The 23035-nt window shown below is 35.2% G+C and overlaps 1 protein-coding gene and 3 non-coding genes across 5 annotated transcripts; 3 read left to right on the forward strand and 1 right to left on the reverse strand.

The window, feature by feature from the left end:
• Positions 1-6774: 6774 nt before the first annotated feature.
• On the reverse strand, positions 6775-16672 carry LOC104600061 (aminotransferase ALD1, chloroplastic-like). 2 transcript variants are annotated; one of them, XM_010262870.2, is made up of 10 exons: positions 16495-16672; positions 16338-16372; positions 16128-16195; positions 12801-12917; positions 9682-9744; positions 8343-8447; positions 8112-8162; positions 7647-7967; positions 7331-7537; positions 6775-7235 (listed from the first exon to the last, which is right to left on the reverse strand). In XM_010262870.2, the coding sequence occupies exons 1-10, from the start codon at positions 16575-16577 to the stop codon at positions 6942-6944; spliced, it is 1344 nt and encodes a 447-aa protein (XP_010261172.1). In that variant the 5' UTR covers positions 16578-16672; the 3' UTR covers positions 6775-6941. The 2 variants fall into 2 exon arrangements, with proteins under 2 accessions (XP_010261172.1, XP_088743317.1); XM_088887191.1 differs by lacking the exon at positions 12801-12917 and having other exon boundaries at positions 16495-16660.
• Positions 10262-10335, forward strand: TRNAN-GUU (transfer RNA asparagine (anticodon GUU)). The gene has a single exon. It is a non-coding gene; the product is annotated as a tRNA-Asn (tRNA).
• Positions 10540-10613, forward strand: TRNAN-GUU (transfer RNA asparagine (anticodon GUU)). Its single transcript has one exon. It is a non-coding gene; the product is annotated as a tRNA-Asn (tRNA).
• On the forward strand, positions 10730-10802 carry TRNAN-GUU (transfer RNA asparagine (anticodon GUU)). The gene has a single exon. It is a non-coding gene; the product is annotated as a tRNA-Asn (tRNA).
• Positions 16673-23035: the final 6363 nt, after the last annotated feature.

Genomic DNA, 23035 nt, shown 5'->3' on the forward strand with positions numbered 1-23035 from the left:
TGAGAAGGCCACGTGTCTGACTGGGAGGGGCTTTGGCTTGAAGTTACTGTTCAAATTTCCACTTTTCTTTTTTTAGAAAAGGATTGAGAGTGGGAGTTTCCCACTTCACATGACACTGCATTGTGATGCATGTTAATGGGCTTTGTTATCGAAAGACAATTAATCAGAAGAAGATACTTGTCTAATTTGTTTACCAATTTGAGTACAGGTGTCTGAATGGAGGAGAGTCACATGTTTGACTGGGGGAGACTTTGGCCTGATTTCATTATTTTAATATATATATATATATATATGCATTGGTGTATCATTTGTTAATACATAAATGTAATGTTGCCAAACACAGATAAAAATGAACCAGAGTGCAAATTTACCCTGAACTGGAATTTACTCATTTACACTCTATTTGCATTGTTTCCAAACGCAGCGTAAATAATTCTGGAGTTTATCCTCCCACTAGCATCAACTAAACAAATTGAAGAATAAGAGAAAGAAAAGTTGTGCTTCGCATACAATGCTTGATCTTCATGATAACCAGCAGCATCCAACCAATTAGCAGCTTGATTCGCCTCTTGATAAACGTGATTGCATTTTACATTCAGCCTCCATTCTTCACATATCTTCAATAATCGTTTTTGACATTCCATGGAATAGACGCCCTACCTTTGAGACAGTCAATGACTAGATTTGTGTCTCCTTCAATTATAATGTTTTATTACTAAATAGTTTTGCAATTATGTGGGCTTCTAAGGCTGCCCATGCTTCTGCTATGCTAATTGTGCTACACACCCTATTGAAATTAGCCCGTCACTTTTTGTAGAGGCATCAAAATTTATTTTAATAATTGATTCATTTGGGCTGCACCATTTGATCCATGTATTCTTCTTTTCCTTTGTTTTTTCCCAATTGAGGTTATATTATGTTATGTTTGGTTTGAAGGAAAGAATAGGGGAAGGAAGGGAAATGCAAGAAAATCTATACAAGATTTGTAAAGATTTCCTCCCTTTCCTTTCTTTTGCCTACTTTTTCCTTCAAACCAAACATAGCCTTAGTGAATTCCCCCTTACCATCCATGGCCTTGTTAAAAATAATAGCAGGAGGTATAAGGTTATTACGAGAGATCTTCCCATTCCTATATATTCTTCTAAATTCTCCATAACAGAAACACTTGGAATTCTTTGAACTCTATTTTCATGCCTTTTGTTATTCTATCGATCCTTTCCCACCAAGATCTTACGCTCTCTCTTGTGTGATCCGGCTTTGCTTCTTCCCATTGGAGAAGATTCCATGCCTTTCGTTATTCCATTTATCTGGGCTCTATCACAGGGGCAGAGTTCATTGAAGTTGTGCAAAGTTCATTGTATCCTTATCACTGTCACAAAAGAGCAAGGGTTAGTTGAACGCAATGGCTGTGGAAACAATGATATTGTTCCATATTATTAATAAAATACATAGGATCTGCACCTTTTACAGTGTAGTCCATAAATTTATTATGCTAATCCCAATTCGTCACAAATGGTCCAATCAAGTGAGGATGAGCCCAATAGCCCAAGATCAAATCCAACCCAAGTCATGATACTCAGTAATGTTAATTTTATTAACCCTTGATTAATCCAGTCAATTAAAAAGATGGGTTCATTGAAACTTTGAATCATTGGGGGTTGATTTACCCCTTACTTCTGTTATAGCCTTTTTCGTCTTGTATAAAAAAAAAACTTGGGTGAATTTGATTTAATTAAAAATGTTATAAGATTCCTACAACAAAACCTGTGCATCATATGGATTCCGACTAATAATTTTATCGGAAAAGTATGGACAGGCCTAATTCAGATTTTTGATTTCCACTGCAAAATTATAAACATTTAGAAGGTCAAAAAAACCACACTCTATGCACTCATATTTATCTGTGAATTGGCATTAATTCCGAACCGACACTTATCCTAAATGTACTTTAAGCCTATAAATTCAAATTCTGACCCTAAAATTATCGGTCATTTTCCCTAATTTTATTAACCCTAACATAATCCGATCAATTAAAAAAATAGGTTTATTGAAAAATCGGATCATCAGTTCGATCTTGTTTCTTGATGAATCTCTGAATCGACTACATAAAAAAACATATGTATGTGACACCCACGACGAGGTTGGGTGCGTTTTAGGGGTTGTAACAAGTAGCAAGGGCGTTCTTTGTCCGTCAATCACGCCTGTCGGCCTTTTAGCTTCCAATTCGAGGCTAAAAACATGCCTCAGCCTCAAAAGATGAGTGGCATTCATTCAGTTTTTATATGCTACCGGCCAGTCACCTTGATGTTGACCTACCAAGATAAGGGAGTAGCAAAGTCCAACTTGCTTGGAAAAATAGGGCCCCAGCCCCCTAGCTGGCTTTGCTTGAGCTTGAGCGCATTACTATCTAACTACGCCTTTGTGTTCCACAGAATGACAGTTTGAGTTGAGATGGCTCGAGCCGCTCGACTGGCAGTGGACCACAATGAAGGGTCCGTTCGTCCGTCCCAATCCACCGACGAGTACACCTTCACCTCCGTGGAAGGAGGAGAAGATCATGACCATCGTCTGGTGGATTACATGAACGCGTAACATTAAGGGTCCATTTAATTTATAGTCAGAATTGGAATGGTCTATTTCTCCCACCTGGAATGGATTTGGAATGAATTAGGGGAGCAAATGGATCGCCGATTCGAGATCCGATCTTATTTGGGTCGGATCGGATTAATCGGATCACCACTTATCCAATCCAAGAAGATTCGGTCCGATGTGTTATATATTATATAATATATATGTTATTTATTTATTTATAAATATATTATTTATATTGTATTTTTATAAATTTGTTATATTCTTTATTTTTTTATAAATAACATGTATATATGATGAAAATAATTAAAAAAAATATTTGTTTTTTTGTTTTTTTCTTTATTTAAATTGGTATATTTTATTTTTAAAGAAAATAGGTCGGTTTAAATCAGATCTGAAGATCCAATAAGATCCGAATTTAGATTGAGTCCTATTAGTTCTGATCAGATCTTCAGATTGGATTGGATCCGACATGAATAGTGTTGGATCGGATTTGAATATACCTAATTCGAATCCGATCTGTTTGCATCCCTAGAATGGTTTCTCATTCCCTAAGTAGGGGTGTCAATTAGACTGGATTCGATCCAATCCGATTCAGTCCAATGTGAGTCCATTACAAATGAACCAGGTCTAATCCAATCCAATGAATATTTTAGACCATTTTGGACTGGTCCAATATGTTCAAATTTATTTTAGTTTAGATTGGTTTCAACCCAAACCTGGTCCGTTGACACCTATATTCTTATCTTATATTAATGGATAGGATTTTGGCTTAATCCAACCCAATCCAATATAAATTTATTACAAATGGATCAGGTCCAATCCAATCTAATAAATATTTTGGACTGGATTGGTCCAATCCAATATGTGTTATTGGTCCATCCAATCCATCCAAATTGATTTTGGAATGGATGGGGTCAAGTCTAAAACCAGTCCATTAACACCTAGGAGTGCAAATGGATTGGATCATGATCTAGTCCAAGATCTGATGCCATTTGGTCGAGTTCAGATCACATTGCTCAAATCTTTGGATTGGATTGGATCGAATAATATGATCTGATTAGAAATTGGATTGGATTCGAATCACCCCTATCCGATCCGAGAAGATCCAATCTGATATATATTATATATTTATAAATATAAATATATAATACATATATATGTTATTTATTTATTTATAAATATATTTTTATAAAAAGCATGTATATATATGATGGAAATAGTTAAAAATACTTATATTTTTTGTTTTTACTTTATTTAAATCAGTATATTTTATTTTTCTTTTAATGCTTTATTAATTTTTAAAGAAAAGAAGTTGGATCAAAGCAGATTCGAAGAACTAACTTACTGATAGGATTCAAATTCAAATCTAGTCTTATCAAATTTGTTTGGATTTTCGGATCAGATCGGATCTGACATGAATAGTGTCGGATCAGATTTGAATATACCCTGATTCGAATTTGATCCAATTTATTTACATTTTTATTGACACCCTTATTCCCAAGGGAGGGGGAGAGAATGACCATTCCTTTAAACGGGGAATGCCATTCCAACAAAAATGAGAATGAGGTTTCAATCCGTCCAATCAAACAATTAGAACACGAATAGATTATTCCAATTCCGATTCCATACCCTACTCCCACCAACGAAATGAATCTTAGGTTTTTAAGATTCAAACATGAGTCTTTCCCTGCTTAATAAATTAAATTAGTTTTCTCTTACCATCCATGCTGATGCTATCCAACATAAGCCAAGCCCAAAGAGGATCCACTAGCGGAGCCTCTTCATGGGACTTCGGGCTTTATCATTTGATAAGCTACCAGGCCCAAGCCTTTAGAGTGCTAAGCCCGAGCTTCTTTTTTATTTACTATTTTTTATTTGGGTTATTTACTAAAATAACTTATGGTCTCTTGGATTTACTATAGAGATATAGGGATAAGTGGACTGCAATCCACCTCAGAAATCTGAATTGCAGCTCCCTCCTAGTCTATTAGTGGCCTCTCCTCTATAAACCGCATTCTGCCCGTGAATTTGGCATCAATCAACAGGCAGGATTCAGTCCACCTGTAAAAATCCTAGCTCCACCTTAAGTGTGAACCAAACTATAAAAACCCCTTTAGATAACCTATTTATACTTTGTATTTTACTAGAATACCCCTATAATTCGCAACTGATTACTTAAATGACCTTTCATAAGACCAAGGTGGAAAATGATTTTTTAACTTTAATGTTTGTTTGAAAATTTTAATCAAAAGAAAATAAAAATAAAAATACTAGTCTTGCTCCTAATAAAATGCAAACAATCAATTTATTCTGTTAGTTTTGTTCTTTGTTCAAAGAAGGTAAGCTGTTACAGATGAAGAACCTGGATGCCATTGTTCTTTCATTTTCTTCATTCCCCTGAACCAAACATTGTTTGGTAGATCTGGAAACCAAATATTGTTTATTTTTAAAAGTTTGATATGAAGTATTAAGGGTATTTTTGAAATAAACAATTATGGGTCCATGCCCTTAAACATTTTCAACTCGGTTTAGATGGTCATGTGGCCATTTCTAAATGCCAATACAAATAGGTTCTCAATGGAAGGTTAATTAACTAAATTGGTTGCAAACTATAGGGCAGGTTTTAGTAAATAACTCTTTTATTTTGCTATATACTTTGGATATCGTGAATGGAATTATGGGAATTGTTAGGTTGAAAAAAAATTTGCTCTTGGATGTACTTCCACTTTTTCATGGTGGATGATTCAGCCATGCCTTTTGTTTTGATGAAACTTTTTGATTGCTAAATGAGGTGGCTTGAACATCCACCGTGAAAAGGCAGAACTACATACTTCTAGGATGGAGCGAAATAAAGCTCTGTTAGGTTGAGCTTAAGCAGTGAGGTTTTTGAATAGGTTTTTATTTTCCAATATGCCCCCTTAGGTGAATTCATGTTTGTAGCATGGACAAGCACAGACCCACTCATCTTATGTTGTTGAACTTTAATTAATTATAATGGAGGTGAAAAAGATCGAACACTCGACCATATTGTCAAACATGCCATCTTAAAAAACCCTTCAACATCGAAGTTTAAGCTATTAGGTGAAGTCCTTGAATAGGTTTTCATTATCAGGAATTATATCTACCCACTTTTTTCTAGCTGAACCATCCAACAACATCTTCACTGTGGAACTTCTAATTAAGGTGGTGTTCGGTAATGTGTTCATCTCGTGGATGGATTGTTTCGGTCCACGCCACCGGATGAATTCCCCGTTCGATTGGTCATGGATGGGACTAGTCAACACTATATCATAAACCGGCCCTGTCTACACCCCAAATTATCGTCAACAGCATTTTCTCGTGGATGGGGTTGGTCCACGATTCGTTTTTGTTACCCTGCTTCACAACATCCTGCAAACCCTAAACATCATTTTACCGTTGAAGGTCTCCACTACCAAAGATCTCTGTCGCTGTGCTCCGCTGAAGCTCTCCTCCGTCGAATCTCTCTACCGCTGGTATGTCATTAGATTTGTTAGAAACAAGTTTGTTAGTTTGTATAAATAGTTTGGTGCTATGTTTGTCTTGTAATAATTTGTTATTTGCTTGTTTAAATATTATTTTTAATATTTTTATCAATAAAATAATAATTTTTATTTTTTAAAATTATTTTATTACCATTTTTATTGAATTTAATACTTTTTTTAGTTAATATTCAATTGTCAAAGCCTTTTTTTCAATTTATTTATTATATAAAATATACAAATTAAACAATTGTGATCATGGCCTGTGTAGATTACTTCATATTAAGTATATAAGACATATGAAATCATAAAGTGTGGTATGGATCCCGTACCTAGAGAATACCACTATAAGTGTGGACTAGCCTAATCCACATATCCTCTACACCTAGAAATCTTAGCTCCACACTAGAGGTGGACTGAATCCTCCAAATTCACGGGCAAGATGCGTTTTATAGGGCTACTATTATTCTACGAAGGGCTGCAATTTCAAATTTCTAAGGTGGATTGCAGAACATTTATCTCTTAAATTAAAGCCTGATAAACTTGATGATGCAAAACTTACTTTAACGTCTCTTTGAAGGAAATCCTGCCTCACGGTTGCCCAGTAACTATGAAACCCTCTCCATGTGCCACCACCACAACAAGATCACTGAAAGAGACTTCTCATTCCGAAATCATGGGATTCCCAATAACTTATTCCCGGTCTTTGAGATCATTATTTGTTACAGTTACTACTCACATGACACGAAACGACAAGAAAGTAGACAGAATTCCAGACTAAAATTAACCTGAATGGTTAACATCGTCAGCATTTTGATAGACCCAAAAACGAAGATGTGAAAATGGGTTTTATCTAAACAGATTTTTCAGCCTCATTGAAGCTTCGAGGATGCTTTCTCTGTGGCCAAATGCACTAACTCTGATATACTCTTCACCACCAGGGCCGAATCCCCTCCCAGGAACTGTACTGATGTGTGTCTTCTCAAGAATCTCATCAAATACATCCCAAGAGCTTGAACCTGGGAAATGCACCCAAACGTAAGGAGCATTTTTGCCACCATATGCCTTCAAACCCAGCGATGCAAATGTATCCAGAATTATTCTTGCATTCTCCTTGTAGTAATCAATTACGCCACGTACAGCCTGAAACAGTTTTGCAGGCAGAAAGCTCTCAGCAAGATAAACTACGCCCATGTAGCATATATGAAGCCATGAGCTGAGAATCTAGAGAGACTCACCATGGAACCTTCAGGGGATAAGCAAGCCAGGCCCCCTGCCTGAGCAATGTTGGATGCGCCATTGAAGCAGGTGCAGACAATGCGGTTGAAATCTTTTATGACAGGAAAGCCGTTAGCAAAGCACAGCTCCTCGGGAACCACTGTCCAGCCGAGACGGACGCCGGTGAACCCAGCAAATTTGGAGAAGGAAGAGACCTCAATTGCGACCTAAACGGCAACCAAAGCTTTGTTAGAGAGGCAAAAGAAGGCTTTGACTGGTTCAGTTCTCCATGGCTGAGACTTTGGGTGACAAGCTGTGTTACAGTCACAGTCGTACCTCTCTTGCCCCAGGAATTTCGAAGATAGACCTTGGGCTATCATCTGAGATATAAGCGGCATACGCAGAGTCGTATATGATGATTGATCCATTTTTTCTTGCGAACTCCACTAGTTGCTCTAGCTGCTTTCTCGACGCAGCATAACCAGTTGGGTTATTTGGGGAGCAGAAGAAAATGATGTCAGTCCTTGCTGTGGTCGACAAGTCTGGAAAGAAATTGTTCTGAGGCCCACATTTCATGTACTCGATGTTCCAGTATTTCCCTGTTTCCTCCTGAAGCTCTCCAGCTTGACCAATTATAACACCCGAATCTATATATGCCTGCATCAAGAAATCCATGAGAGAGAGAGAGAGAGAGGATTGGGTGGTAATCTGTTACTGTGTCCATTAATTCATAATACAGAAAAAAGAAGGCAAAGGAAAAACAGTAATGCATGATGTTATAAGCAAGAAGAGTTGGATTACCGGAAATGAAGGGTCTTGGACGGCCATTGTCACATTGGAACCCAGAAGCAGCTGCGATGGGAAGCAGAGAAATCAGGATGTTTGGTGAATCAGGACGCGATGACATTCATCATATAATAAGTACAGCTTAATTTTAGAAGCTAATTCCAGGATAAGACCAAAATGTTTCTCAAGCCCAAATGCAAATAAAAAGAAACAAAGTTCAGTTCACCAAATTCTCAAGCACCGGACCTGAAGGCGGGAAATGTCGCACTGTGCACCATCTGATACGAAAATTTCTGTGTCCTTCACCTTTAGACCTCTGTAAATCACATCTGCAATTGCCTTCCTTAATGACTGTAGTACAATGGGGAAAGAAAGTTAGCAATCCTTGTATAAAACCCACCCAAGAAAGAATTAAAATATATGCAAAATTATAACGAAAAACTGGAAAATGAATTCAAAGCGCTAGTTATATATTAGGCTTCTTATTGGCATTAATTCTATAAGCTTATGCACAAATGTTACATAGTTAACCTCATTTTAAGTACTACTTTTGTACATAAGGAAGGAGAGCAAATACAAATATGTAGAGTGCAATATTATGTATTTTGTATGTCCCTCTAAACTGAGCCTAATGCACTGGTTAGTGGTTGCAATTGGCTATTGTCATCAAGGTTTTTAAAACCGGACCGGATAGGAAACCGTTTTGGGCTCTGGTTCTCGGGTTGAATGGTCCGACCATCTGGTCCGAATGGACAGTCTGTTTTGACAAAAAATATAAAAAAATTAAAAAAAAACAAAAAAATGGCCAAAAAGTGTTGTCCAGATTGACAGTTCGACGGTTTGACCTCTTGGGTCAGCGGTTCGTTGACCAAATCAATGATTTTTGGCCAAAAGATGGTTTTGAGGTAAAACGGAACTGGTCAGGTGACAGGTTCCCAGTTTTGAAAACACTGATTTTCATAGTTAGATTTGGGAGTGCTTAAAAATAAGTGCTTATTTGAATAAGCACTTATTTTGGGCCAGGGCCACACTAATAAGGCGCCTATTTACATTTGGGGAATAAGCCCAACTATATGCTTATTCAATAACTGATAACTTCTGTTTAAAATAAGTATTTTTTTCACCAAACACTCATGAACACTTAATAAAATTAAGCATTTATTTTTCAAATAAACACTCCTAAACTTAGCCATTTGTTTAAGGTAACATTGAATTTTCAACTTTAGCAAGTCAAGGGAAAAAACTTTGGCTCCTTCCACGGAGGAGGCTTTTCCTCAATAAACCCACACCAGACACTACCCATGGAATACATTATCAATTCCTCCCTTAGTAGATCATATATACATCTATCACTTAGAAGCTCAATAGGGTTTTGGTGTTTTCTTATTGGTTTGATCCTGGATTGACCCAACCCATTGACAGCCTCAATGGGAAGGGATTCTATAAGCATCACAATAATACCATCTATGATCAGTTAATAAGCATGGTTAAGCAAGTAATTTAGTATGAGACAATAGAACAATCTGACAAAACATAAAAGAGCTAGGGAGAAAGGGAGAAACCAGTCCAAGCACAATAGCATTACCTTGTTACCTTGCTCAGCTCCATACCCTTTGTAACCCTTAACAGTTGATAAAGCTTGTGCTTGCTGCAAAACAGCTTAATTACTAATCAGTGAACTACAACGAGACTGGCAATGGTTTCTAATCACCTAATTGGGATTGTTTGGCTGAACATATCCGCTGTGTAGCAGGTTGTGGAACCAATGATTACACACCACTCTAGTGATATATACATGTGATTCATAGTTAGAGGTTGAATGATTGTGAGTCCAATGTGTTAAAAGACTAATTATAATTGGTCCCATAGCCTTCTGAACAGGTATGGCGTTCAGCGAATCCTATCTCAAATAGGGTACTGTTAGGAGTGCTTTGTTTTCTACCATTGGAGTTTTGAATAGTAGATGTATGGTTGCTAAAGGAATAGTTCAGTTGGTTAGAGCGTGTAGCTGTTAACCACAAGGTCGGAGGTGTTCAAGCCTTTCTTCTAGCGTGTTTTTATTCTATTTTTTTCCTCTCTTTAAAAAATGAAAATTTCAAGCCGAAGTTTTGGTTGTATTTGATGGCAATGCAAATAAATTTGTACTGATGCAAAACTTTAATAGTGCTGGAATAGCTCAGTTGGTTAGAGCGTGTGGCTGTTAACCACAAGGTCGGAGGTTCAAGCCCTCCTTCTAGCGTGCTTTTTTTCTATTTTCTTCTTCTCTTTTAAAAATGAAAATTTCAAGCCGAAGTTTTGGTTGCAATGCAAATAAATTTGTACTGACGCAAAAACTTTAGCATAGTTTAGTTGGTTAGAGAGTATATGAAACTTTTGAGGCGAACTTTAGGTTGTGTTTGGTTGCAATGCAAATAAATTTATACTGATACAAAATTATGGCAGTGCTGGAATAGCTCAGTTGGTTAGAGCGTGTGGCTGTTAACCACAAGGTTGGAGGTTCAAACCCTCCTTCTAGCGTGTTTTCTTCTATTTTCTCTCTCTTAAAAAAATGAAAGTTTTAAGCCGAACTTTAGGTTGTGTTTGATTGCAATGCAAATAAATTTGTACTGATGCAAAATCATGACAATGTAAGTACTGGAATAGCTTAGTTGGTTAGAGCGTGTGGCTGTTAACCACAAGGTTGGAGGTTCAAACCCTCCTTTAGCGTGTTTTTTCCTATTTTCTCTCTCTTAAAAAAATGAAAGTTTTGAGCCGAACTTTAGGTTGTGTTTGGTTGCAATGCAAATAAATTTGTACTGATGCAAAATTATGGCAGTACAAATGATTTAAGTGTAAATTCTGACCTATTTTTGTTTCAAATTTTAGCTTATTTTGTTTGATTGTAATACAAATGAAATAAATTAAGACATAAAGCAGAATAAAACAAAATTAAACAAGAACTTTAGGTTGTGTTTGGTTGCAATGCAAATAAATTTGTACTGATGCAAAATTATGGCAGTACAAATGATTTAAGTGTAAATTCTGACCTATTTTTGTTTCAAATTTTAGCTTATTTTGTTTGATTGTAATACAAATGAAATAAATTAAGACATAAAGTAGAATAAAACAAAATTAAACAAGAATTTGCATTTTTTACATTTGCACTCCTATATATTTATACTAGTGCAAATAAATTTGCACTGCAACCAAACACAGCATTAGGGCCATATGGTTAGGATAAGGTTTCCTTGAATTGGGTTCACTAACAAATTGATACTTTTTTTTTTGGTATCTATTGTTATTCATAAATAGATAATACTTATTATTTGATTAAAAAAATAAAGAATAATATAGATATATTAGAAAATTAATAGTGGTCAATCCAACTCAACAAGCATTATTTAGATAATATATTCAATTTAATTAGCAGACTCCTTCCCCCACCCCACAAAGAAATAAATAAACAAAACGAAAGAAAAAGAAGTGAACAAAATCAAGCCTTAAATGGGGTTGGCTAAACGAAATCTGTCCCACCATTCTACTTCTTATTTTATACTATTAGAATCATCACAAGATGATTGTGTCCATAGGTTTTAATTTCATCATATTTTTATGAGATTTCAAATTAGTTTGGGACCAATGAAAATGAGGTGCCCAAATTCCATTGTTTGGTTGTCTTTCATTAAATTCTGAAGTTTTTAATTTGTGAGACTATATGTTTAGTTATAGTATAATAATTAACTTAATTCAGTATAAAAAAAAAAGAGAAATGTCACCTAATCCCACCCTAGTTATACAAAATGTGGAGGTTTAGGAATCGTTATAAACAATTGTTGGCAACCACTAGGCCTTATAAAATAATGATCCCAAGCCAATAACCGATTTAACAAGTTTCTAATGCCATTACATTATAATAGAAACTGATGGGTAGTAAATGCTGATAATTGACAAGGTTTGGAATTCACTCTCAAAGGAATTTCCATGAAGTCAGCCTGTAACCCCACTTGTGCTGTCTGAACTCAAGTCAATCCAACTCAACAAGCTTTATTGAAATACTCTATTAAATTTAATTAGCAAGACTCCCCCCCCCCACACACACACATAAATAAACAAAACAAAAGAAAAATAATAAATAAAGTCAAGCCCTAAATGGGGTTGGATAAATGAGATTCCAAATTAGTTTGGGACCAATGAAAACGAGGTGGCCAAATTCCACTGTCTTGATGGGTTTTATTAAATTATGAAGTTTTCAATTTGATGGATTTTATGCTTAGTTATAGTACAATAATTAACTTAATTCAATATATTTTATACTGGGAAAAAACAAAGAGAAATGTCACCTAATAAATAGTTATTTGCAACGACTAGACCTTATAATGATCCCAAGCCAATAACCAATTTAACTAGTTTCTAATGCCATTATATTATAATAGAAACTGATGGGTAGCAAATGATTATAATTAATAAGGTTTGGGATTCTCTCTTAAAGGAATTTCCATGGAGTCAGCCTGTGAACTCCACCAGTGCCGTCTGAACTCAAGTCTTTTGTCTTGTATACTTGTCTATGTAACTCCAACTCAGCCAATGGAGTGGTTCATGAGTCCATCTCTTTGGCTTAGTTTTCCACTAGGGTCTTCTTTAAATAGAAAAAAAAAAATTAATCATATTAGCATTTAGTTGGCTGAAGAGAAAAAGGGACCCAAAGCATGGTTCTTAGTTTCTTACCTCAACCATGTTGGATGTGATGATGTCGGGTATCGGCTCAGTGGTATCACCAATTCCAAGGCTTATCAACTTTGCATAAGGATATTTCTGAAGGTGTTCATTTTCACGCATACCAATCTGTTTTCAATTTCATACAAAGAGAATTGGCAAGAAAGATCTATTTAAATGGTTTCAAAGTTCAAACAGTTGATAAGGAATTTGAGAGGAAAGATGAAAACCCATTTCTGGGAGCTAGCATGTAGCCATGCACAAACTGGGCTAGACTTGGACCGAACTGATCATAATATAGCAATGGGCCAATGTGGGTTTAGTGCTACGCCACCATTAAAGACTGAGTGGTCAACTGGGCCTATATTAATGCATTGATTGACCCCAAAACCTCAACAATCAATATCTCAAGCCCTAAACTCTAAAGTTTGTAATGAAGTGTTTAATGTAGGCTGACCGAACTGGAGCAAGAAATTGAGATCTGAAGGCCCGAAATTGGCTTAGAATTTTTGACTGATATGTTTAAGGCTAAGGTCATCCCTGAAAGACTACTGCCAAGCAAGATGGGGCCAAAGGCCCAAAGGCCACCGGACAAAATCAGACAGGGTAATAAACGCCAGTTCTAGTCTTGATGAACTTTTGGGAAACAAATCCTTTTAGACATTCTAACTACCATTCAGTGTCCCTTTCTTAACCTCGCCCCTTATGTATTTTGGGCTGCCAATTGATCAGGTCTGGGCCGGATCAGGGTAGACCCAGTCGCTTATCCATAATAAAAAGCTTAGTCCTGGTTCCGGCCCTATGGGTGCTAGGCCCGAGATTATAACTAAGAAGCCTTTAACCTGGTAATTTGACAATACATTTAGTAATTCTTTTGCCCTCTTCTCAAAATATCATATGCATACCCTATAGATTTATAATTTTAGACATCTTATAATAATCATCATCATCATCTATGCCTTCTCCAAATTATATGGGCTTGGCTGCATGAATCCTATTTCACCATTCCCTTCTATTCAGTGACATATCCATTATAGGCATGCTTAAATCATTTCTTATTATTTCCAGGCAAGCCCTTTTTGGTCTGCCCCTTAGTTTTTTAACTTCTTCAATGTGTGACAGATTATTCTTTCTAACAAATGATGTAGATGGTCTTTTATGCATGTTACCAAATCATCTCATTCTATTTTTTCTCATAGATCTAGAACTGAATCGGGGCTCAAGATACAAATTGAAAGCTTGGTGTGATAGGGTTGGGTGTAAGTTTCTAGGTTGACTCGCCCTATCCTATATGTCAATTTTCTCCTCTTTTAATCTTAACTACCACAAGGCTAAGGAGAGATAATGACTAAATATGCACAATGCTTTATATCTTAAACCATTTACACAATTCAAATAAATCTAATTTTACTTCTATGGGAAATTTATAGTTTGATCCCCTCATAAATTTTTATCGGTTTTTATTTTCTCAAACCCCACCTATACACACTTGTTATTATTTCCAGCTGTACAGACTTATAAAAATTTATGAGGTCGAGGAATCAATAAAAACCCCTATATTTATCAGGGCAATAAAAAGATTACTTTGAAAGCCAACCTTTTGCTCATCTATTCAAAACTTTAAAACTACTAAAATGAAACCATCATGCATTGACAAAATCACCCTTAATTTATGTTTGTTGCCTTTTTTCTTCAGACTACCATTCCCTTCTTTTACCAAGATACTTATGCAATGAAATGCTAGTAATCAATGACTTCTTCATCCTTTTTCAATTATGTACATCTATAGGCATATGGCTTATAAAAGTAGAAAAAACATTAACTTATTTCGAATTTTACATTTTTTGCATAATAATTTTGGACCTAATGTTTTCAAAACTCACTCTATTTTATCTTATTTGCTTTCTCACCCATAAAAAGAATATTGCTTTTATGATCCTTTTATGGCTAAAGTGCCTTTGTTATTTTAATTGGAAATAGTGGTATTAATATCTTTTAAATTGAAAATAGTGCCCAGTAAAATAATTGTAATTAGAAATACACTATATATACATGCATACATACATATATATACATACATACATATATATACATTAATTAAGTGCTCTATAACATTTATTGAAAACTTTTCCACTATATCCTCATTATCCACTATAAAAAGTTAAGAAAAATACTAGAGTTCCAGAATCTAAAAATGTTCATTAGAGATGGAAAAATATTACGAAAATGACACTTAATGTGTTATTTCATTACTTAAGAAAATTTTAGAATAAATATATGAGAATAATTAATTATTAGAATAAAAATTTTAGATAGTATCTAATGCACCACTTAAAAGCCAAAATATTGAAGAGAAACCCTAATTATTAAATTGGATGGCCAAAGTTGTACTTGAGAAATCAGGATGCAAAAGTTAAATGCTTCATGGTGCTTTATATTATATGACTTACTCTTCATTCCAGTCAACAAAGTTTCATAGACAAAACACAAAACTTCTGGTTTGGGATTGACTGAAAGAAATGAAAGAGAATCCATCTTCATTAATGCTGCAATATTCTTAGGATACCTCTTGGCTGTTTTTTAATCAATATTCCTATCTTCTTGTTGCAGCTCCATTCTTATTAATCTGTGCGTGCATTGAACTAGTTCAAAACCCATTTTCTGGCCAATTTTTCAAAAATACAAGACTCTGGACCTTATAGTTCATGATAAATCCTAAAGGTACACTACAAAAAAACAGGTTTTCTTTCTAAAGGGGTGTAGACACACAATTACACTTATGATACATAAGAGAACCCAAATATATTTTTATCCCAATATTGTTGAATATTTATATTATTGGCATATTAGACAATTTACTGAAAAAAAGATTTTTTTGCATCACTGATTATTTGTAAAAGTAAAATGTGCAAAGTTTGATTTTATAATTTATATGCTGATTTGTTAACAAAATGATGAGCCTAGCTAGTCCAAATGAAGTCAAACTGACTGGAATTATTAAAATCTTTTTAAGTTTTAACTAAGCTAGGCATGGGGTTCATTTTTTTTTTCCATGGTCGGTGAGACACAAAATTGATTTCAGGCTTGATTTGAAGAAATTTCCTAGTAAGTAGATTGGCTTGTTGATTGCACCTCAGATTTCTCTTATCCCTAGAACCTGCATCAGGGCACATAGCTACAGAAGAAAGCTTCAAATTCCAGAAGTTAATTAAAAATAAACACAAACAGCATAGATGAAGAGAAAGAATAAGATCAAACCAATAAAAAGCTTGGATTCTTCAATCCAACAAAGAAATATGGGAGTAAAAAAAAAAAAAAAGCTTGAATCTAGTCACAGACCTCAGGAAACAGATACCCATTTCTGAGCTTCTCCAAATTTACGTTACGGGGGACCCTTGTGCAATGATCTGCAATTGCATTGCACTGTTCATCATTTCTTTAAAAAGACAAAAGATCCCTAAGAAAATAAATGAAAAACCAACTCAAGAGATCACTCAATGTTCAATTTCTGGTGGGTGAAGATTGAAGAATGCTTTGCCATGCACATACCGACTCTTCTCCTCTCCGTCTTGACGACCTCCCCACTACAATGAAATCATCATCCATCAATTAATCAATAAAGAGCTGCTGTCTTCTACTGATCAGTGATCAGTGATGTATGCATAATTTATGAAACTACTGGAGCTCAAAAGCAGCATCCACTTACCTGGTCTGGACCATCCTTGGCTTAAGCATCAAGGAAGGACGGACGGAAATGCAAGGTGATAGTTGAATCTGATGATAATACATCTTTCCCTTTAGCTAAGCTTTGTATGCAAATTACAGAAGGGAGAGTTGAGAGTTGAGAGCTAGAAATTAATGAATCACTTGGACGTGAGCTGATGAGTTCTCATGCTATGTGTTTGTATATATATAGCACAAGAGTGGTTGAGAGTTCAGACTCTTGTGAAAGAGTTTCCTTGAAGAAATGTATATGGGTCTCCTATGATGACTTGGAACCGTTGATTTGAACTGTGGAACAGGTGGGGTTGGCAGAGTTTTCTGTGATGGACCCTGGAAGCCTACAGAATACCTTTCCAAAGCTTCACGGCATCTGGGTTCCAAGATATCCATGTGATTATTGAACATTTAATTATTTGAATGGACCAATCAACTATTTGAAAATCCAATCAATTAATTAGTCATGGCACCAAAAATTTACTAAAAACACCAAGTAGTCCAATTTCCACATTCCCTTCCCTCCCCACCCTCCTCCACACACACACAACCTCATTTCTTGGTATTTTCCATGTCATTTGTGTGATGGTTTTGAGTCTTGACCCACCTATACCAAATGTAACATGGAAAATTCTTGTTGCTTCTAGCTTTTCTTCTACCTACTTAAGGGGCACACCTTATCACCAGTTGGCTACTGTGGTTTTCTGACCAAACAAAGTTAACATATTCTGTGGAGCTGTGGAAGAATCTGGCAAGAAACCCAGATTTTTCTTGGTTATAGAAGGGTTTCAACCAGCACTTCTCCAACTTTCCACCAGTGAAGTGAAGAAACTAATAAAACACAGTTAGAAGGACACTCCAAAGGGGTTGAGGATGGTTGTTGGTTGAATCAATGATCCGAAAGCTGGACCAGAGATGGATGGATGGCTGGGTTGAATAGGACCCAAACCCAAAAGTTCAATTTGACAGGATCATTGAATAGAATATAATGGTCCAAACAGGAAAACGACATCAACTTCCATCATACTACTCTGTAATATAATTTTGCCATGTAGCAGTCTAAATTCAGCAGCCTGCAGGGATGTCAACAGGGCTCTCCCTGCATGACACGTATGGAAAGCCCTGCTGGCTGTCCAACGTGAAAAGCCAAAGCTTATTCAAGCAGTCCCTATCTTCCGACAAAGATCGTCCTTTACGCTTTATACTAATATATATATATACTAATAAGCATGCATATATACAAAGATACCGTGACCAGATACTTAGCTCAAGGTGGACCAGACCAACCATCTCAAAGCCTTTAATTTATTGTTATGACCACGAGAACTACGTTCGTGAAAAGTTTGATTCAAATCGGTCTAAATCGAGTTTCGAGTTGAACTTGAACTTTAATATATAGGTTCATTTGCTACATCACTCCCTCGAATTTACTCTTACCTATGACCATACCTTGAATCAAAAGAAATGATCTCTTATGAGGCCACCGAAACACCATGATTCTCGATTTTGGCTAACAATATTGTCTATAAACAATGTTTGGCAAAAGAATCCGGAAAGACAAAATAATTGGTTCAAGTCTCAAAGAAACTCAACCAAAACTTCAACCCTACCAAATAGGCCCTTAGGTTTGGGGTTTAAATTTTGTTTGTATCAAAATAAATTTTGAGGGCAAAAACATAATTAAAATCTAGCTATTCCATCCAAAGTCTGTATAATAAATAAACCCTTGCTGAAATCTCTCTTGAAGTTTAGTAATTGTAATCACCTCCCCTGAACTTTTTAATACAATTGCAAGTAGATCCCCTTTGGTAGAATCTTCTTAAAATAAAAAGGCATAAAATGTTCAAGATATCCATGCAATTACTATTGAGACTGGTTTCTATGGTGAAAACATACAGACTTTATGAATGACAAAAACAAAGAGAATTTAAAGTAGTAGCTTTACCTTTGAGTGATTGATATGAAGGGCAAGTTTGGAAGATAAATCAATTTCAAAAAAGAGATTGGGAGGGTTCGGGGTAGTGATTTATACGAAGAGAAGATTTGGAAAATAAACATTTTTGTCAAAAGTAATTGCATGGGCATTTTGCTAATGGCTTTTTTAAGAAAATTCTATCAAAGGGGGTCTACTTGCAACTATGTCAGAAAGTTAAGGGGAGGCGATTACAATTATCAAACTTCGAGGGAGGTTTCAGCAACAACCAGAAAATTCCGGGGAGGTTTTAACAATTTACCCTAAAATTTATCACAATCTATAGATTGTTAATTAATTAAGTTTCAGCACAATGTATGGATGAGCTGCACTTATCTGCACTTTAAGCCCAATAGGGCTTTTGTTTGGAGAGGCATGTTAAAGAATAAAACCTATTTAGAGACCTTGCCTAACAGATTAAGCTCTTAGGTTGAACAGTAGTCCTTTGAGAATTGCATTCTATATTTTATCCCTTTTTTGTGTGAACTCAACATAAAAGGTTTTATATATCTCGTTTATGGAACAAGGCAGCTCATGAGCTGGCTTGCCGTTTTGATTGTTTTGCATTGTAAATCAGAAAAAAATTTGGCTGTTTGTTAGAAAAAAAAAACAACTTGGATTATTTTAGAAGCATAAATGATATCTCATAACAAGTGTAGATAAAATAATATTTATACACGACACTTTTTTAATTGAAAAGACAAATTAAGATCTGAATTAGCTAAGATGTCATATGTAGAGGCCCCAAAAACAGTCCGAGCTGTTTTTTTTTCAAACAGTTAAAGTGATCTCTCCTAAAACAATGACCTAGTCTTCTTTGCTGGATTTTATAAGGTCATTGTTATCAAATGAAATGTAATCTTTTTGATGATAAAAGGAATCAGCTTAAAGAAAACAGTTTCCATCCGATAAAGCACAAGATGCTTTAGGATATATATTTATTTCACTAGTGAGGCTCCCTGCAATTGCACGAAAATACACAGCATCCAATAATATGATGACAAAAGGGATTATAAAGAAATATAAACATCATATCATAGCTCCGGAAAAAGTATTATACCTGCTAAAAATTACATGTCAATTCATTGTTTATTATGGTTTTAAATTTTTAATTTCTCTCCTTTTGAAGGGGTTGAAATTCATATACTTGTATCATATCTTTTCCTTGGAGGAATGTTAATTGTGACCAGTTAAAAATGCCCATTGAATACAAGCATGCATGCACACATATAAATACAAACATGCATAAATGGTCATGAAAGATTCTCTATATATTTAGTGGAGGTTTCTGAAGTCAACTACTATTTTCACTCAAGTCTTCTCTCGCATGAAGCCAATTTAATCAGACTGTTTACTGGGTACCCCAGAAGAGATTATCAAATAGAAGATAATCTGCAGTCATAATATAAATGAATAAAAATGGACCATTTTGTTTGTACTAAGAGAGAGATTGGTAAAATCTAAGGGTGCAAAGATCTAAGGTCGATCTTATTTGGTCGAATTGGGATCATTCTCTATCTGATCCGAGAAAAGATTCAATTTGATGTGTTATATATTTATAAATATATATATATATATATATATATATAATATATATGCTATTTATTTATTTATAAAATATATTATTTATATTGTATTTTTATAAATTTATTATATTATTTATTTATTTTTATAAAAATCATATATATATATATGATGAGTAATTAAAAAATAATTGTATTTTTTTGTTTTTTTTTAATTTAAATTAGTATATTTTATTTTTTCTTTTAATAATTTATTAATCTTTAAAGAAAACAAGTCAGATCATATCAGATCTGAAGATCCGAAAATTCGACAGGATTCGAATTCAGATCGAGTCCTATCATATTTGATTAAATCTTTGGATTGGATCGAATCCGACGTAAATAATATCATATTAGATTCAAATATACCTTGATTCAAATACAATCCAATCCGTTTGCATCGCTAGTCAAAACATGTCTACTCTTATAGTTTAATCCACTTTAGCTCTTGTCGTACATTTATTGTAATATTTTTTCCCCGAGCGATGTAGTAGAGGTTGAGTGAGAAAAAAATGAAACTGCCAAAGATCTCTTTAACATCTCATTATGTCAAGAATCTTCAACAAGAGACCCAAAAGGGACTTCTCGTAATAATCATATATGTATATATCTTTTCATGGAGTAAAGTTTTAACTCTCAACCCAACAAACTAGTGGCCCCCAGGTGAAACAAGGCTAGTTTTTTCAGAAGGGTTGGTGCTGAAATAGACCTAGAACCTGCTTCAGATTCGCAGGAACCTCTTTTCTTAGGCTGGGTTAAAGAAAAATAATGGATTGGAGTCAAGATTGTTATTAAATTATACAAACAAGCGTCAGATTAGAATTATTTGTTATTATATGTTAATTTCTTCTATTACCCTGTTAGTGTATATTCTTTGGGTTTGCATGTGATTATGCTTATGTTTTATTATAAAAATGCAAAATAGTACTGGTTTTATGAAAAGGAAGATGGTGATGTTATGCTTATCTAGCTATTATCTGGGCTAGGTTGACCGAAGAGCTGAACTTCTAATAAGTTATTCTAACCCAAATCCAATCTAAAGCTTATAATAAGGTACCAAGTTAGGTATTTTTTTTTAATGTATCTAATTAAATAGCTTCAGGCAATTAATTGCATCCTTGTAATTAAAACCAATTAGCTAAGTGGGTGATCCCCTTTTCTCATTCTAGTTACATCTTTGATAGATTCACTTCTGTCTGAAATTTTGCTTGATGGTTTTGGATAGAAAGTTGAAAAGATTTCTAATGTGGTGGGAAACATTGGGCTCCACTATGGTTGGTTGAAAATTGGATTTTTTGAATCATTCAATTCATTTGAAGCTGATTTGAGGCTATATATTGAATCATACGCGCAACCCATTGGAGCATATGTTTCATACCTTTATAGTGTGGTTGAAAAAGGAATTGGAACTGAAATTGCCTATTCCCCCCCCCGCCCCCCCCCCCCGCCCCCCCCCCCAACCCTGTTTTGTTTAGATGGGAGTCGGAAACCAACTGAGGTGGAGGGAGAGAGGGATAGGGGTTTGGGAGGGGCGGGGGTTAACTCATTTGTCTTGGGGGAAGGTCAGAATGGCCATTCTCTAAATAGGGAATGCCATTTTGTCAAGAATAGGAATCAGAATCTCATACTCACCAATACAAACAGATAGAATAAAAAAAAAAAAAGAAGCATTCTAATTCCGATTCCAAACCCTTGTTCCCATTAACCAAAGGAACCCTCAATACTTCAAACCCTATTTGAAACTATGACTCAATAGGAGATTTATTATAGGTTATTATATTACTTATCTACATTAGACAATGACATTATAGTTTTGCCACATAGAAAAGTAAATTAGATGTGATGGTCATGGGTCAGGCCTGAGCTGAACTCAGCACCTATGATAAGGGACATAGCCCAAGCCCGGGTCCACAACAGTACGACTACAAAACTACAAAACCTAGGCCCAATTATGTAGTGTTTCAGGTTTGAACTAGGTTAAATTGGTTGCCTAGGAATTTGTTTGTTTAACTAATAAATGATACTTACACAATTATCAGTATAATTAGATGCTATTTGGCAAGTCTTTTTAGGAAGATCTTTCGACAGTTCAGATTGGTATGTAAATATCTTGATCCACCATGATTTATCGAGCTGTTAAATGAAAGATTTTAGGCATGAAAAAATGGAAAGCTTCATTTGAAGTTTATTGAGTTTTAGTCATTTTGAACTTTTATGAGCTTTTTGAGTGCAGGTCTTTCTAGTTTTCTGTCTTCCATTGCTAAACAATAAAAAATGACTTTTTTTTGGGTTCAATGGTCTTTGGCAAACCCAAAAAATCTTATGGAAAGACTTGCCAAAATATGTAGGTATATTAAATCCTTGTAAGTTTTGGTTAGAACTTTGATACGGTTGATTAACTACAAGTTTTGGTATGATATTCAAATCCTTGTAAGTATTATACTTACTTCTAATGAAGAATATTCAAAAGCTAGAGAGAGTCAAACACGTAGTGAACAGCTTTTTGGGTAATTTAAACATGGATATTGAAAAGAAAGGCATAATATTCGGTCATGTCGTAACTTCCACAGAACAGAAATACCACGAATGTTCTAACAAGTTTCCACCAATTTTCATGAGCTTAGTCCTCCTTTAATTAGATTAGTTACAATGAAGCTTCCAAGGAATTAATTATTTCTTCTCTAATCTCCTCCAGTCTCCCCACAAGTAGAAATAGAGGCAGTGAAGTGGAAAATGAGAATTCAGAAGTCAGAAGAGAGACAGAGAAATGACGTTTCCTAGTCTGAGTGGAATAACTCCTACGCTTTTCTTTTCCGTTTTCATCTTATCCAGGAATGAACGACCTGTCCTTCTGTGAACTAACAGTCCATGGCGCACATGCACGCCAGATGCTTGAACTTTGGAGTCTGCGACGTGAACAGAAGAATCTAGCACTAGCACATGGCTTTTGACTCTTTCACGTTCTTTGCTTTTTGCCAATCCCACCACGTCATGCA

Source organism: Nelumbo nucifera, chromosome 5 (genome assembly GCF_055504915.1).
Source record: "Nelumbo nucifera cultivar China Antique chromosome 5, China Antique-T2T, whole genome shotgun sequence".
In the NCBI taxonomy this organism is placed as follows: domain Eukaryota; kingdom Viridiplantae; phylum Streptophyta; class Magnoliopsida; order Proteales; family Nelumbonaceae; genus Nelumbo; species Nelumbo nucifera.